Source organism: Centruroides sculpturatus, unplaced genomic scaffold, assembly GCF_000671375.1.
Source record: "Centruroides sculpturatus isolate CEXI.00-Female unplaced genomic scaffold, Cexi_2.0 scaffold651, whole genome shotgun sequence".
NCBI lineage: Eukaryota > Metazoa > Arthropoda > Arachnida > Scorpiones > Buthidae > Centruroides > Centruroides sculpturatus.
In genome coordinates, this window is record NW_019384960.1 from 91,434 (window position 1) to 110,507 (window position 19,074).

Here is a 19,074-nt window from a genome sequence, read left to right on the forward strand (position 1 = left end):
AAAAAAAAAAATCTTTATTTTGCATTCTTATATAGTTTGCTATAATTTATTATTTACACAAAATCTCTGATATCTGATATAATATACATAATACTACATACTGTTTTGGTATTGTCAAGAAAATTTTTTTGAACTATTACATTTAAAAATAATTAATCAAAAAATTAATTAATGAACACTTATTCTATCAAATGTATATTGTCTATATTTAATATAAAGCTGCTATTTATGTTTATTTGTTCAATTTGAATTGCATTAATTAAAAGAAAATCTCAATATATAATAATTACAAAGTATCCTTATTGTATATTATTTAATATATACTTACCAATTTTTTCTGTTTCTGAAAGTTGTACAGACTGTACATTTGTTTCTGATCTTTCAGATGATGATTGTTCTATCATTGAATATATATGTAAAAAATAAAATAAGAGGAATTTTATTAAAATTTATGAAAACAATAATTATCTATTTGGTTAAATACAACATTCAATTTGTTATTAATATAAAATATGTACAGTACCTGTAGATGAACTCTTCTCATTCTCACATCGAAGTTTGTTTATACATGCCAGTAAATAATTGTGATCTGACAAAAACAATGAAAAATAAATTTATCGCTTACTTGAAATGATATTCAATTTTTTTAAAATCTTACCTTCTGTCATCATTTTTCCAGTTTTTTCATCTACCACAAAATGATATCTTTTGCCATCCACAGTAACGTGCATCTCCTTCATGGTCGCCATTTTTCGTTCAAATGTCGTTCCAATTACCCACAATTCATTGTAAAGTAGCAGTCAGCATATCTGTTGAGTGCTGAGTGTGATGAGTCAGCGCTGACAACAGCGCTACCTCAACGTTGAAAAAAGGAACGAATTTTAACGAGCGCTGAGTCAGCGTTGAAAATTCGAATGTCCCGTAAGATTGGGGTCACTGACAATCTTTTTTCTTAACTCTTTTAAAATGGGTGAGAAGGAACATTGCGTTTAATGATTTCCATATTTGCAGAACAATGTACGGTAAAAATACAAAGTGCAAATTTCATAGAAAAGTTTTTCTTAAAAATATTTCCAAGTCTTTCTCACGCAAGGGATAATAGGTTTTTTTTTTATTTGTGGTTTTAGGCCCCTTACCGCTCAGAGAGCACAAAGAGGCCAAGGGATAATGGGTTAGAAAGCGTTGGTGTATATTAACAGAAAAGAATGTTTTTCCTTTAATTTCGTTTTACAAAAATAGAAGAAAATATCGAAAAAATTTAACAAAATTTTGTTAAAAGTAAATTATAAAATCTAGATCATCGGGTAATATTAATTTTGCATTGAATTTTTTGCATTTAATTATTCTATTTTTAATTAATTGCAACTGTCGTTTCTTTCCATATAACTATTTAAAATGATTTTAGTGTTGTTTTGCACAAAAGATAATCAAACTTATATTCATTTTTATTTGTTGGTAGTTTTATTCATTTATTTTACAAATTTTCCTGCTATTTAAATTGTCTTTTAATTCTATCTTTTATTTATAAGAGAGTTAACATTAAACTATCAGGCTACGTAGTCAGAAGCAAATCTACATAAGGACTAAAACTCAAACCCTTGGCCCCCAAGTGTCAAGGGCGCACAAAAATTGAATTATTATCATAAATTTTAATATGTTTTTATTAATATTTCAAATATTAATATATTTCAATTCTGATGTTTATGTTATTAAAAATTAATTTTAAACCCCAATTTAAAAATTCTTGACTATTAACTACATAACACGTGATATTATAGCTGCATCACGTGTGCTGGTGACGTGTACCACTGGAATCTCTTCCGTTAACTTTGAGAGTGCATCCCTTGTTTACTGGTACAACGGGAACAATAGCAATGAGTTTACTCGTCTTTCCTTATTACTTGCTCTAAACTTTGAATGAACATTAATTAATTAATTAATTAATTAATTGAATACAGATTGTTGACATACGAGAATATCGCAAATAGAAAAAATGAAGATAAAACAAGAGTTAGAAACGGAACATTCGGACTTTACAATTGAAGGAAGCGAAGAAAAATTTGAACTTGATTTTAAAAATTTCAAGAGAGAATACAATATAGATGTGAAGTGCTATAAAACAATTAAATCGGAACCCTTAGAGGTGAGTGAAAAATACAGTCGACTTCCTATAACACGGTANATAATAAACAGATACAGCCTTCTTGCTGAAATTGTAGTTTTTTAATGTAGTGTAGGACCTACGAACATTTGTCTTTTTCTTTTACCCGCGACCCCCCGTGTAAGGCTTCGCGACCCCCCTGGGGGTCGCGACCCACAGGTTGAAAAACACTGAAATAGAGACTAATAGGACTCAAACCCACTACCGTAGCGAGGGGGAAAGGAGTCTAACATTCCCCGGGCGTCACTCGCAGAGGGCGCCATATGGCTTCCAAGACAAAGAAGACTTGTTTCTGGAGGGGAGGGGAGGGGGGAGCGTCAATAAAGTGTCGTGTCCCGGGCGCCAGTTATGTTCGCTACGCCACTGCTCGAGCCCTGGGCCTCCAAATATCAACGACACACGCAAATTTAATTTTTATCATAAATTTTAATACGTGTTTATTAATATTTCATAAATAAATATATTTTAACTCTGATGTTGATATTAAAAATGAATTTTAAACCCCAATTTAAACATTAGTAAAATACTATAGAAACAACACAAAGATGCACTAAACACTCAACGACAGACTGTAGCAAATGACTCCCTATCAGTTAATTTGCATAATTACAGGCGAAACATCCAGTTACTACGTCATATCAAATATTCTGCATATTCACACAAATCAAAGTTTACGTCATGTTCAACAGTTTTTCGTATTTCGTCACACTTTTTATCAGATATCGCCATCTATCGAGAATACCAATTAACGCTCTGATTCGAGATTACCGGACGACATGTTGGAACCTAAGGTAACAGTAACCAAAATGGTTAACTATTAACCATATAACACGTGATTTTATAGCTGCAAGTATCACGTCTGGAGACGTGTTACCACTGGAATCCCTTACCTTGAGAGTGCACCCCCAATGAGTTTACTGGTCTTTCCTTATTGCTTGTTCTAAATTTCGAATGAACATTTATTAATTAATTAATTCTTTGATTGAATACAGATTGTTGACAATATCGTAATTCGAGAAAATGAAGACAAAAGAAGAGTTAGAAACAAAACATTCGGACTTTACGATTGAACGTAACGAAGAAAAATTGGAAGTTGATTTAAATAATTTCAAGAAAGAATTTAATACAGATGTGAAGTGTTATAAAACAATTCAATCAGAACCATTAGAGGTGAGTGTAAAATACTTATCGTAAGATCGCGGTGTTACTTTATGGACGAGAAACACAACTGAAATGCTAAAATATAAGGTGGAAAATAGAAAAAAAAATTTTTTTTAAACAGTATACAGTAGAGCGTCGTTCATCCGAAGGTCGGTTATCCGAAACGTCAGTTATCCGAAGGAATTCCAGTCGACAAATTTAAATTTTCGCCAGTGCTGTGGCGCTGTAATCTTTGGCTATGTCTTCGGCTACTCAAATATTTTACGTTTTTGATACTAGATTAACTTCTGAAGTATAACTTTTTATTGTTTTTATATTTTTCAATATATTTATTTTGTTTGTACAAAATAAATAAATAATTTTTAACGATACAATAGTCTTCGTTAGGCTTAACATCGACTAAAATTCAACGCGAGCGACACGCAACGGAGAAAAATTTCAACACGGGATAAATTAATATATTTTTTCGTACATAATTGGTTATCCGAAAAATAAGTTATCCGAACAAACCCAGTCCCCAATTGATTCGGATAAACAACGCTCTACTGTATTTGAATAAATAATGGCCCCACGAGTTTTAAGCACAACTACGTTATTTTCGATTTCAAATGAAAGTCATTTCGGCTCTTTACTATAAATTTAACGTTTTGGCCACGGTGTTCGTTTTTAAAAAAATAACCCTTTTTTTACTGACGGAATTTTGTGGTCCGACTGACTTTAAAATTTTTTACATGTATATTTTTATTGTTACTCGTATATTCTTGTGTATATATTACAGCTGACTGGCAATTATCTGTTCCTATTATATGAAGTCACGTTTTTCATAATTGTACGTTTTACATTGTCGGTTGTTATAACTTCATAACAAGGAAAAGTAACTCAATCCTGTCAGATTTGACCCTCTGACATTTTTGCAAATCTCCACGTCTTGAAACTTTCTGAACCGGAAAATCCAAACTGATTTCGTATATATAAATGTGTGTGTGTGTGTGTGTGTCTGTTTGTTTGTTGACGTCTATTTCGCTTAATATCTCAGCACAGGGTGAAGATAAAGGAACGAAATTCCGCATTGAAGCTTGTATATAAGGGACATTGATGCTACTAAACTTTCGTTGTGAAAGGTCAAGAGGATGGAGAGATAGAGGGTGGTCATTTGCAGATGGGTGCGGTGACATTTGATAATAGGGAAGCTATGCTGGCCCTGGATAGAATCATTCGAAGCGTTATACGATATTTTAGTGTGTAGAATCCACCAGCTCAACCGCGTGAGGTTGCTGCTCTGTAAAGCGCATACGCGAATGCATGATGTAATACGTAGCTTTACTCTATTCGAATACTTTCTCCGTATTCGACAATACGGCGTTTCCATTGGAAATTTATATTCGAATCTCATCATTGTTTTTCACATGTAGTATAGAAATATGTAATAAGATACATAATGCGATTATAATAAAATATTAATTTTATTCAATTCAGTGTACGTTAAAATGTGAAAATAATCGCACAATATGTATTTATATTTTAGAAAATACAAGGAAAGCGGTCTTTGCACGGCCTCCATAGACGGCTCGCCACTGGTCACGTGTCATATTTCTCCAGGGATCATACTTAATGATAATTTTATTTGCTATCATTTACAACGTTTTATAAACTCATCTGTATTAAGTCTTTTGCTATTTTAGAATACAGTAGAGCGTCGTTTATCCGAATCAATTGGGGACTGGGTTTGTTCGGATAACCGATCATGTACGAAAAAATATCCCATGTTGAAATTTTCCTCTGTTGCGTGTTGCTTCGCGTTGAATTTTCGTCGATGTTAAGCCTAATATAAACTTTTTATAATAATAATCGTGGCTATTGTGTCGTTAAAAATTATTTCTTTATTTCTTACAAACAAAATAAATGTATTGAAAAATATAAAAACAAAAAAAATTTATACTTTAGAATTTAATCTAGTATCAAAAACGTTCGGTTCGGCACGACACACAGTCCTCAGAAAAACACCACACAAAAGTGCCAGTGGTGCCAGCTAAAATACACACACCCACAAAAAAATATTGGAGTAGCCCAAGATATAGCTAAAGATTACAGTGCCACAGCAGTAGCGAAAATTTTAATTTGCCGACTGGAATTCTTTTGGATAACCGACTTTCAAATAAACGACGCTCTACTGTAATTAAAAATATGTATAGTCTATTATTTAAACAAAATATCTTAACAGATGCATACAATTTTATAGCCTATATTTATTATGCTTAATAATTAAACAGTACTTTGAATTAAAATAATTCAAAGTACTATTATTGCTTCATTTCATGCTTAATTCTACATAATATTTTGAACGTATCGACTTTCGTATGTACAAATTTATATTTCAGGTATGTGTAGTTTGAGTTTAGTGTATTATATTTGTAGAATCAATGATATTTAAGCTATAAGATAATTAAAATGTATTGAAGTCTCTTAACTCCTATCAGGCATAAACAGTAGTAGAACATGACTCGCGATCTCTTCCATTTTCGATCAAGTCCTTTGGAAATTGATAATGATAGAAGATTGATCATCACAAAATAAGAAACCTGAAATTATTTGTCTCGAAAAAATCTAGAAACGAGTTGCGTAACTTTTCCGGCAAAAAACTTCAAAATTGTGTGGCATTATCTGTTACGAAATTTTATTCAAAAACCTGTTTACATTATTAGTTGTTATAAAATAGCAAAAGTTTAATTTTGATATTAAACATAAATTGTATTTTTTAAATATTGTAATTTGTAATCACAAGTAAAATCTTCATGTTTTTAAGCATTTTTCGGGGTTCTTCCTGAACCCCGAAAAACGTCTTAAAACGTGGAAGTTTCCAAAAGCTGAGGGTCAAATTCGACACGATTTTTATGCCTTCGCTTCTAATACGCATTACAAGATCCGAAATTAAAAGAAGTTCAAACTTATTCTAATTGCAAAAAAGAAAAGACAATCAACGAGCAGATATTTATTGTGACATCCTCACAATGCAGGCTGCAATTTTTCATTAACTTTTTCTTTTATTAATTTAAAATATATGCTCTTCATTTGATATTAGTGGTGGCTTGCCCGTTTACACTAAACTTTTCCTGTTAGTAATAGAGTCGATTGAAATAACGTGACTTTCAATTTGTATCGGAAGTTCTTGTATAGTTAATCGGGGCGTCGCGCCTCTAAGTTTTCCACATCTGGTTTTAGCTTTCACCTATCTGTGTTGTCTGAAGAATCGATTGTCGAACAGTCGTAGAAACTAAAGGAAATGCGATTTTATATGTCTCTTTTCAGATTACAGTCTGATTCTTAATAAACTATTATTTACATTATAACGTAATCTTTTATTATTTCAGATAACTATTAAAGAAAAACCAATTTCCGGGAACAACACAAACGGGTTAACTAGTTGGAGTCATTCTGGTTATAAAATCGAAAGAGGTAAGAGGCTAAATACTTTTAATACTATGAAAGTATCTTTCTACTGATAAGAATAATACGTAATACATAAATTTATATAAATTGAAATGATAACGTTTGAAAAACTTTGCGAATAAGTCATGTATAGTGAATAAGGATTTAAATAGAATTTAATATAATCAATAATATTTAATTTAGTTGACAGATTTAATATTGTCAATTCAATTGATCATAATCTTACAACAAAGAAAATTCTAATTTAGATGTTTTTGATTTCAATGAAACGAGCAATTATTTATTATGACATCGTCACAATGATGTACTGCAATTTATGATCACATTTTTAATGTATTTAATTTAAAATATATGCTGTTCATCTCAAATTAATAGTGGCTTGTCTCTCTACATTATACTTTTCCTTCCGTAATAGAGTTGTGCCGGTCATTTACTAACTGTTTTTAGGAGTAAAGATTTTCACCAAAAATTCGTACACAGTTAATCGGTATCTCGTGCTCCAAATATTTAAATATTATCTAATTTCTGATTTCATCTTCGTTTGTTCTCGAGATTAAGAAAGGAATGACACGCAGACAGGTGAAAATGAGAATTTATTGGTTTACAATATTTTCAAATTACAGCTCAATTATATGATTAAATTCAAATTTTTAAAATAAATTCCGGAAAAGTCTGCCGGTATTTATATAATTGTTTTTATAAATATATTTTTATAATATTTTGAAAAGAGTGGGTTTATAATATTTTGAAAAGAGTGAAGTGAGCACTTCATTAATGAGTGCTTAGACTGGGATGTAATGTTACTTCTCACATTCCCTAAGTTTTTAAAGTACTAATTAAAGTGAAAATTCAGCGTTATGCCATTTTATAATAATTTTTTACGTAAAATCTCATAACAGATAGCGCCATAACTAATTGTAATAGCAATATAATTCTGCAATATGATAGCATTAGACTTTTTTTCTCCTTATAAGAGCCGGTACCACAGTGAAAGTAAATTATCCATCGTTAGCAAACTCGATACATAAACATATCACTCATTTACGAAATTGATGCTTTTTAAGTTTTTGTGTTTAAAGGTCGAGGGTTATGTGATTTGTAATTAAATTTTCTCATTTACAATTTTTTATAAAACTCATTTCTACCTTTAAAATAAAGCTTTTTGCTAAAATATATTTTAAAGAAAATATCATAAGACATGGCCCCACACATAGTTTTAAATGTTTTCGGAAAACTTAAGCACTCTGCTGGTTTATTTTAATAACGAAAAGAAGTTTCTAATCATAATTTCTATCACACATAACATCAATTTTCCGTGACTCGTAGTTAGTTTTCGACTTGTACACATAAGTTAAAACATGTACAAGTCGAAAACTAATATGTAACGTTAACTTACATTGAAACATGTAAGTTAATATTATTGTGTTAATTAATGAAAATATACTCGGTTTAATTTTATATTTCTAGTTTTTCTTAGAATCCTTTAACAAGAAAAGTTTGTAAATTTCGCTACAGATATCCAGGAAGAAGAAGTAAAGAAAAATTGTGATGTAAAACATGGTATAAAATCAGAATGTAAAGTTGTTTTGGAAAAATTGAATATTGAAATAAAGACTGAAGATTGTAAAGAAGCTGTTTTTCCAGATGATAATAAACAGGTGATGGTAAGTAATACAAATTTAAAAATATTTTACAGTGAAATTTTAATATTAACTTAACTTTCTGAATNAGTAAATTGTGATGTAAAACATGGTATAAAATCAGAATGTAAAATTGATTTGAAAAAATTGAAGATTGAAGTAAAGACTGAAGATTGTAAAGAAGCTGTTTTTCCAGATGATAATAAACAGGTGATGGTAATTAATACAAATTTAAAAATATTTTACAGTGAAACTTTAATATTAACTTAACTTTCTGAATAAACAGTTTAAAGCATAGCTCAATATCACTAATATAAAATTATGCTTTGAATGAAGGTGTATTCTATATTAAATAAATAATATGTATTATACAGGGTGTATCAGAATGACGTTTTAAAAATTTGGGGGATTGTAGAGGATGAAATTTTCAACGTTTTGATATAAGGAACCTATAGCCGGAAATGTGATATAAAGTTTCTATAACACTTTGCACTTTGCATTCGGTATGTTAAATGAATTAGCAGAATACAGTATTTATAACAAGTTTTATTAACAAAACAGTAGAATACAGTTAAACTGTACATCGAATCAGTGGTTGCACTACTTTAGAGTAAATGTTCAATATGACGACCACCAACTTCGTTACATAATGTGCAACGAAGAACCATGTTTTGTCCGACTCTCTAAGATGCCACGCTCTCCTCTGATGGTATTAAATGCTGTAAAGATGCGCTCCGTAAGCTCATGAACTGTTTCTACAGTTGTTGTGTACACAAGGGACTTTACATAACCTCAGAGGAAGAAGTCAAGAACAATAACATGACGTCAATGGACGGAAGGGTAGCTACCAAAGTGAAGGGCGGTCAAGCACTTCCTACCGCTGTAGAAAGTTTATATCACATTTCCGGCTATGGGTTCCTTATATCAAAACGTTCAAAATTTCATCCTGTACAATCCCCCAAATTTTTAAAACGTCATTCTGATACACCCTGTATAAGAAAAAAATCTAACAATGAGTTGCGTAAGTTTCCTGGCTGTTAAGAGATTTTATTTAAAAAATAACATTTATATTATTACGTTTGTGAGCCGCCGGGGAGAGAAGAGGTTCCTCTCTTTGCCGACCACAGGTCAGTGACCTACATTCTTGTCTAGGATGGCGTTACGTTCCGTTACGCGTTACGCGTTACGCGAGTGGAGGAGAGTCGGAGGGGACGACGATAAGGCGTTGGCAAAGTCGAGTGATCACACCGTTTAATAAAATAAAAAATTACAAAACACCTTCGACTTCGCGGATGAGAGAGAGAGAGAGAGGTAAATTTANAATTAAAATCTTCATTATGTCTTATTCTACTCGAGATTTTATACTTTACCATTTTATATCTCTTCACTCTTCGATGTTTCTTTACTGAAATTTAATAGCATTAATGCTTTTTATACATAACGTCCTTATACACAACGTTCGTTTCTTAATCTTCAATTTATTCTGAAATATTAAGTGAAATAAAGGCCAAGATACACGCCCACACATACATACTCACGGAAAGTTTTTTGGGTACAAAAGATGGGTCATGTCTATAGTGAATGCGGCGCGTGTTGACGAAGGTTACCCGACATACAGGCGTACCTAAGATTTACGAAACCCTTGGCAAAATTTACTTTGTGACCAATTGAAACGACGATAGTACAAAATACCAGATTTGTTTATTTTTCTATTACTATGAAAAGTAATTAGATAAACACAGATAATAACAAATTAATAAACACTGATATTTATAATTTTAATGAGTTGTGAAGTAGCAGTTGATTACAACAAAAGAATAGAAACATTGCGGCCCAAGTTTTCATTGCTAAAACTTGAACGTCGAGCGCCGCCATCTTGTAATCCTATAAGTTTGACAATGGCGTTTCGAACGTCGAACATGGCGAGTAGATGTTTAGCTTAAACGTTTGCTTTTTTTTATATTCGGGGTGTTAAATTTATGACGTATTTTATTAAAATAATGAGTATTTAAACACTTGTGAATAACATTGTAAAGAAACAGACGATTTAAACCCAGAAATTATTTAGTTATTCAATTATTTTGAAAATGATTTAAAGTCCCTATAGGATTTTTATGTATTTGTGTTCACTACAGCTTATTATAATACTGTGTTCTTTAGGGCATCTTTTACCATCAACACCATAACACGTTTGTAAATTTCTAAAAATAATTTCCCAAGCTGCTTCCGGAATTATATAAGCCGCTATTTTCCTCAAGGATAGTATGTCATGAAAACAGGCAAAACGCTATGGAATTGTTTTACTATTACATCGTAGTCACGACGCTAATGAAAGTAAAAAATCATTATTTAGTGTTATTAAACATTCTCTAAATATTTTAAAATAGTTTAACTTGTTTATTTACTTTTATTGATAATCTTCGTCGTTCTTAAATGTTTCCGACAGTTTTCGATAATATCCCATGAATCGTTATCTTGTGGTGCAACGTGTTTTGCTTGGAGTTAAAACGTCAAACGTGTACTTCTACTTGCCGTACAAGTTTAAAGTTTAAACTTTGGCTGCAACCTCTCTAATGTAATAAAATGAGCAGAACAGTTTTACAAGGAATTGTAAAATTAATTAGGTGTAAATATTTTTCTTTGCAGAACTACTCTCTTGGCTTTCACTGGGCTAATTACTATATAAATAACATAGATCTGTAGCAGAATCAGCCTACTTCATTAGTAATATTTTTTTTCAATGGACAAGATAGAAAGTGAAGAATCTCGCTTGTTATTTTGTTAATTTCCCCAAAAGACTAAATAATTTCTATAAAATTTTCAAAACAATTTTAATGCAATTTTCTAATATATAGCGTATATATGAAATCACAAAAGACGGATTTGTAATTTATAAATGTGTAATGACACTTATATTACTTTTCTGACTGTTATATAGGGGAGGTCGGGGCAACTTCGGCATGCGGGGCAAGTTTGTCAAGCGCTTTTTTTTAAAAACAAATTAAAGGGAGACTTTGGTTATAGGTTAGGCAGTTGAGTTTTATTGGTGGCTTGTTGAGTGTAGTGTTTTTATTGTTCTCCAACAAGCGTAGTTGAATTATCAAGCAAATTTTCATTTTCGTTCAATTCCATATAATATTTTTTTTCCATTTATATTGAATTGGCAGGTTTTGTTATAATTCCATGATAACGAAAGTTACTTTTCCTGTTAGAAGGATGTAACTTCAACTTATTCACGTGGCCAGATCGTGGCTTGGCATTCTGTTCTCAGGGTTGTACTTAATGTTTCGAAATCATGACTAGCGGGGTAAGATCGGCAACATAAAGCCACATTAGAAGCAAAGGATAAAAATCAAACAGATGATAAATGAAAACATGTTTGCATTTGTTATTCATGTATATATGTCTTTGAACTTGCATTTCGTTGTAATAATATTAAATGGGTGTTGGATTTGTATTTCTTTGTTTTAATAGTGAATTCCAACTTATACATTGTTAATAACATAATTTTATATACGTGCCTATCTTGCCCCATTACTGTTGCCCCTATACCAGGGGCAACTTTAATAAAAATAATTAAAATAATTACAACTTTACAAAAAGAGAGAAGTTGCCGATCTTGCCCCTATACCCGGGGCAACTTCGTCAATTTCTCTCTTCTTGTAAAGTTGTAATTATTTTAATTATTTTTATTTCCAAACTGATTTTAACCAGTTCTATAGTAAGAAAACATTCCAATAGACAATATGCAAAGCTTTTTTTCAGTTTACAGCAGTATTTATTACACAGAATTTAAGTAAAGCTTAACATGCCGATCTTGCCCCGGTCTTCCCTATAACAAAGGGAAATTATGACGATCGGTCAAAAATTATTCTCCAAGTTTTTAAATTTCTAAACTTAGAATACTTTAAACGTCGAAAAATGCGAAACAATCTTGGGTTTTTATGTTTATGTATGAATGTTAGTGTGTGGGGGGCAATATTTTGTTCACCCGGTTTGAAATTAATTAATAACTTTTGATCATTTTGTCTAAAATTTCTGAAATTTTGCAGGAAAGTTTGGTTATTATGAAAATTGAGGCTATTAAATTTTGCTGCTTAAAAATCGAGACGGAGTGGAGATAATTGGGTCGTGTGTATCTCCAGTAGGGTCAGACTTAATGGTGATTTTACTTGTTATTTGCATTTAACATTTTTTAAATATATAAAACGCATTTCTACTTCTTTGCCTTTCTATAATAGTCAAAAACATCAAAATTTATATAAACAACGTTTTATTACAGATAGCCAAAATTTTAAAACGTTGCCGGGAAAGTTGAGCAACTCGTTACTTTATATATCATAAGTGATTATTCGTGGTTGTCATGTATTGTTTGTATATTTTTTAGCCTGTCAACAATGAATTCTTCACGCCCGTCGAAAATTTTAACAGGAATGAAATGAACATCCAAAGTAAGTAACATGTTCAAACTTTTTATACTTGTATTATTTATAAGGCAGTTGAAAAACTGTATTCAAGTTTCAACTGTCATACATTTAACTAGGATTAGCTATTTGAGAATTATAAGTAACTACCTACGTAGCATTAATATGAATTTGAACTTAATAAAAGTATGTTAAAAGAATCAGAATCATTAAATCACAACTCATTAATTGTGATCTAATGATTTATCTTATCTTCTTTGTTCATGGATTCGCTAAAATAATAAAGAAAATGTATTGAAACGAAATAAACGAGGGCTATATAAATTTTTTAATGGCATAAATAAATACATATTTGCAACGTGTTTTCTAACAGGTAGCAAATATTTTTGAAAAACGTTGTACAGATCTACTAGACATAAGGTGAAATTGTCGAATTTTGATTTAAAAACTCCTAATAATCCACCGATTTTGTCTCTGTACTTGAAGGTACTTCTTTTCCTTTCTAAAAGCACACAGTTTCTTCTACGTTTTGATGATAACAACTGGAATAAACTACATAAATAAATAAAATAAAAACAGATAAAGTGAAACAATTTAATTTCTCACTCGCATTTAAAAGTCTTATAAAGAAACTAAAGCTAAATCAATCAGTTTGATTGTAAAATGTTTTATTTTTAGTGCAAACAACAAATTATGCCTTTCTTTTAAATGAAAGACATAGATATACTACATCAGTAACATTTTAATATTAAACTTATGTTGTGTTTATTTAAATATTATAGGTAATTTATTATGTTATTTTTAATCTTTCAGTTAAGGAGGAAGAGCAAATTGAGGAACACGATATTCAGCCCAATTCAGAAAAACAAAAACATTTGAAATATAATATCAAAACAAGCAAATACGTTCCTTCGAGTAGAAAATGCAATAAAATTTATGATAAGATTAAAAGGAAATACTTCAGCATTATGTTTGCATCTCATTCTAAAGAAAAAGTTTCGTGTAATTTATGTAAACAGACGTTTACAAATAACAGAATATTAGAAACACATCTGTTCTGTCATATTGGTAATAAACCATTTCGTTGCACAACCTGCAATAAGAAGTTTTTGTGGCATTTTCTTTTGCGAAGACACGTGAAAGAACACAAAACCGGAAATCAAAACGAAATCTCTCATAGGAATTTACGTTTGCAGCCATCTGGGGATGGAGTGAAGTCATCTCCAAAAAATGGTAAAGTTCATGTCTGCAAGATATGTGGAAAAGAATTTAATTGGAAAGCTAATTTGTTACGTCATAAATCAACGCATAGTGAAGATCGTCCTTTCAAATGCGGTATTTGTAATAAGGGTTTCAAGTGGAAAGAGAAAGTAAATACGCATCAAAAAATTCATAGTGAAGAACGACCTTTTAAATGTGATATTTGCAATAAGAGTGTTAAATGGAGAGGCAGTTTAAAAAGGCATTACGAAACTCATAGTGACGAACTTAAGTATGCTTGTCAGGTATGTAATAAACGTTTTAAATTAAAAGATACTTTAAACAATCATAAAATAATTCATAATGATAAATTCAACCATATTTGTCATATATGTAACAAAAGTTTTAAACGCAATTGTGAATTAAAAAATCACATTAATAATATACACAAAGCTGAACAGAAATATTCTTGTGATATATGTAACAAATCTTTTAAACAAAAAAGCTATTTGCCACAGCATAAACTTATTCATAGTAATAACCTGTATTGCGATATTTGTGGTAAGCGCGTTCCATTTGGTAACGGCCGTTTAGAAATACACAAGAGAATACACAAAATGCATGCCTGTAAGATATGTGGTAAAGAATTTAAGACGAATTGTAGGTTGTTATTTCATGAAGCAACGCATAGTAAAGACCGTCCTTTCAAATGCGATATTTGTAATAAGACTTTCAAATTGAAACGCGAAGTAAAAAGGCATCAGAAAACTCACACTGATGAAAGTAACTATGTTTGTGAGGTATGTAACAAACGTTTTAAAAGAAAAATCTATTTGGAACATCATAAATTAATTCATAATGATGAATTTAATCATACTTGTCAGGTATGTAATAAAAGTTTTAAACGCAGTATTAGTTTAAAACGGCATACTTATGTACACATCAATGAATACGAATATTCTTGTGACATATGTAACAAACGTTTTAAAACAAAACAGTATTTGTCACTTCATAAAGTCGTTCATAGTAATGAATTTGATTATACTTGTCAGATATGTAATAAAAGTTTTAAACGCAGTATTACTTTAAAACAGCATATGTGTAAATTCAAATATTCTTGTGATACGTGTAACAAATATTTTAAGACAAAATATTCTTTGGAAGAGCATAAAATTATTCATAGCGATAAAAAATGCTATGTTTGTGACATATGTGGAAAAGGTTATACCAGAAGAAGTGCCTTAGCCAGACATTGTCGCAGTAAACATGAAAATATGTTTAATAAAAATTAAAGTATTGTGTATGTTATTTCTGAAGAGAGATGTGAAGACTTTTAATTAACCCTTATTGGCAAATATTGTATAATTCTTGGAAATAATCTCAGGATAAAAGTGATTTAATCTATTGATTACAATCTGACTATGTCAGTAATGTTTAATGAAATGTATTAATAATAATAAAATGTTATAATAAATACTCTATTCTACATGTTTGTTTTTATTTTTCTTGTTTTAATACAGTATTAAAATAAATATATCTGTATGCATAATCGTTATTGATTGCTTTAAATTTATTACGTGACTTTAAATCGATAACAAATGTCGTAGGGAGTTTTTAGTCTCTGTTTTCCTTTAGTCTGTGCCTTCGTTTATATATTTATAATATATTGGAAATTCTCCCTGCAAGGATGACAGAATATTTTTTGAGAAAATAAATATTGAAGAATTGAGAGGGTTCTTCAATTCGAGTTTGATGTTGTGATGCTGTTCCTCAGCCCTTGACGAAGCCATTCTTACTCTGTGTTGCTTAAGTCAGCAATTTTATAACGAATTAGAAAATTCAATAGCTGTAAAAATCTTTTGTAGAACTGCTCTCCTGGTTTTTACTGGACTAAATCTATATACAGTATATAAAATTACATATCCTAACTGACTGGCCGATTCATCATCGCCCAGAGCAAACTCTTTGTAAATTATTCTCCCATTCCATTTCTATGATATAAAACTTAAAATATCCATTTCGACTCTTCTTTATTTAGTTATATTTTTCTGTTACTTGTAATCAAAATAAATTCAGCTCTGGCTTATAATAAATGTAATATTTAGGAGCTGTCCATAAATTACGTGCGCATTTTTCTTGACACTTTTACACCTTCTATCTCATTGTTTCAGTCTGTTCAAGTTTTTCCCCTCTGCGAACGTTCAATACATGTCTTCCCCATTAAATCTTTATCACTAAAGATATAATATTTTCATCTGTTATGAGAATAAGTGGAAGTGAATGGAAATTTGTAGGTAAAGTATTTAAAGTAATTAATTTATTGTAAGTTTGTAATTTCCTTTTTCTTTCAGGCATTTCTTTCAAGGTTGATGTTCTTGCATGACAATAATTATTTTTAAAAATAATTGAAATTATATTTCAAAAATATTTTTAAATCATTGTTTCACAGATACATGAAACACTGACAGATACTAAATCAATTAGCTCAAACCTTTCAAATGAAAGTTTAATAAATAATTCTTTTTGTTTTCGCACTGTAGAAATTGATCTTCATATTTAGCTTGTAATAAGCATTGAAAAAGCTTATATAATTTAACAGTTGAGGAGAGAAATAAATCAGATGGATATGGAAGACCTTCTCTATCAATTTGCTTAATATAACTTGGAATTTGGAAATATACTGTAGAAGGGTAGGCATCTTCAGTTGGTTTTGGTCTTAATCTAGAAATTATTAATTATGATCCTTTTACTTTATATTCTTTGATGATAAATTTGTCATCAGAATGTTTAATACACACAACACTGTTTTTAGAAGGAGAAAAGTCATTACCAGGGCTGCTGAGTCGGTAAAAATATACCCGACTCTGACTCCCGATAATTTTAGTAAGCCGACTCCGACTCTAATAAAATTAAATACCAAGTCATTTTTTGGGAAGCAGAGACACTCATAGTGGGTTACCCTACTCTGAACTCTAAAACGAGCCCCGAGCATTTACCCAAATACTTTTATAGTTAGTATTTTTAATATTTAACTTACATTATTATTTATTTGTGTAAAAAATTAATTTTTAACAAATATTTAATAACAGGAAAAAGGGGGAGCGATAAAATTCTACATCTACATATCTTTATTCTACAGCTTTCGCACTTCAATTTCACTTTTCAAGAAAACTTAGTCCAACTAACACGTGTGCGATCAGCACACTTTTTAGTTGGACTAAGTTTTCTTCGAGATCGTCATTAGTCTCAAACCTTTCTTTCCCTTTCTAACCACTTTTCCTGTTCTGGAAAGAGGTGGAAGTCGCTCGTCGATAAATCGGAGCTATATGCTGGGTATTTAATTAAAGGTGGTGAAGACTTCCACTTCTTTCCTGAACTAAAGACGTGGCGTGCAGGGCAGAGGTTTGAGACTAATATAACTAATGACGATCTTTAAAACAACGTCGTTAAAGCCATCTCAATTTACTGGCAGCAACATTCTATTACAAGGGGATGGAAAAGATCGTCCACAGATATGACAAATTCCTCAACCTTCACGGTGATTATGTCGAAAAGTAACCACGTTTGTAGCTAACTTTTGGTAATAAATTCATTTTGTTAGTTACACTTGTCTTTGTTTTATGGACCATCGAATCTTAGAAAAAAACCACCCTCGTAAATTGAATTCAAAATGCCGGAGTCGACACATTTTTCTGACTTCGACTCCTCTGGCCAGAAATTCCTCCCGACTCCGACTCCGTCCCCAAACACCTGGTCATTACGTGGTATAGCTTTAATCCACTTACTAATTATGTCTTTACTTTTGGGGAAAGAGAAAACTGTTGTGTACTCTGTAAATGAGTAATTGCTTTTACAGCCTGTCACACAGCATCTTTGGGGCATCTATTAAGTAAATACATATTTAAATTCGTTTTAGTTATAATGTAAAAGAATTAGTAATATATTCTTATTATACAATTTCATGGTGAACTCCGGATATATTTTTCTTCCAATTACAACCCTCTGGTGGTTGTGTTAATGTATTAATAGATAGACTCAAAAATTAAATTTTTTGTAAATAGTCTGAACTTCTAAATATTCTTATTATAGTCTATATAATAATTAGTTATGTACTTAAAATACCCCTAATTTTCTTACTTTTATATAATTAATAATCAAAAAAAATCTCTTACCTTTGATAAATTATATGAATATAAATATCTAAATAGTATCCAATTGATAAACTTATAAAATAAACCAGAAAGACAAGCTTCAATGTATCCACCACCACGTTGTCCAGTAAACTGTAAATGACCAGTAGTCTGACATCGCGATTATTGAACGGGAGTTACAAGCAGACCTTGAATAAACGATGGCCTCACTGAAGGTCAACTCCTCCCCTTCCCACAGTTCAAGAAGTCAATATTTCACGTGGGACTCTCTAATTTACATTTGCCATGTTTGTCTGTTTTGACGATTCCATTAGGGTAATCGACTCAATTGTATTATTTACAATTATTCATAGCAATTCGAGTTTAAAAATTATATATATTGGTTGCAGTTTTTAATCATATTTCAATTTATAAACACGTGACTACGGTTAATCGAGCCTCCGGTAAATAAGTTTTCGATTTTCACCTACATAACTCCGTTTTGAGAGTAAGGAAGGACACGAACACACGGTTTATAACAGCAGTCTACAGGTTTGAAATTTATTTAGCCCAGTTAATATCACAAGTGAAGTCAGGTAACTGCTGCGAATAATAATCAATAAGTAGTAATGAATATTAAATAAATCCAAATCTAATGACGTAATAAAGGATCCTGGAAATAACTGTTTTAAATAGAAAACAGATTATTGACAGAAGGTTTTAAAACCATCGAGTTTGAATTTATATTTGCATGAATAGATAAACAAATAAATAATGTATACAGTACGAAACACCTCTTTTACTTGAATAGACTGTCACTAATCGATGTCAATTAATAAATATTCACAATAAATTCACTCGAATTTTTAAATGAGTAAGGCCTATTTCACATTGACCGACTGCTCCGACAA

The 19,074-nt window shown here is 30.9% G+C and overlaps 2 protein-coding genes across 7 annotated transcripts in view; one reads left to right on the top strand and one right to left on the bottom strand.

Annotated features, from left to right (window-relative positions):
- LOC111632425 (trihelix transcription factor GTL1-like) overlaps positions 1–925 on the bottom strand; it is a 2,910-nt gene extending 1,985 nt beyond the window's left edge. Inside the window, exons 1-3 of the mRNA XM_023376838.1 lie at positions 659–925; positions 524–589; positions 329–397 (exon numbers count right to left, since the gene is read on the bottom strand). Coding sequence (XP_023232606.1) covers positions 329–397; positions 524–589; positions 659–749 — 226 coding nt within the window. The 5' untranslated portion in view covers positions 750–925. The remainder of the gene's footprint in view (positions 1–328; positions 398–523; positions 590–658) is intronic.
- The window catches only part of LOC111632435 (zinc finger protein 62-like), a 23,537-nt gene extending 8,027 nt beyond the window's left edge, over positions 1–15,510 (top strand). For 2 of the 6 annotated variants that reach the window (XM_023376853.1, XM_023376849.1), the window contains exons 2-6: positions 3,154–3,331; positions 6,691–6,775; positions 8,285–8,433; positions 12,797–12,860; positions 13,647–15,510. In XM_023376853.1, the coding sequence (XP_023232621.1) occupies positions 3,182–3,331; positions 6,691–6,775; positions 8,285–8,433; positions 12,797–12,860; positions 13,647–15,325 (2,127 nt within the window). In that variant the 5' untranslated portion in view covers positions 3,154–3,181 and the 3' untranslated portion in view covers positions 15,326–15,510. Of the gene's footprint in view, positions 1–2,648; positions 3,082–3,153; positions 3,332–6,690; positions 6,776–8,284; positions 8,434–8,557; positions 8,626–12,796; positions 12,861–13,646 lie in introns of those variants that run through there. The other 4 variants (XM_023376850.1, XM_023376852.1, XM_023376851.1 and 1 more) reach the window with 4 other exon arrangements.
- The last annotated feature ends 3,564 nt before the right edge of the window (positions 15,511–19,074 follow it).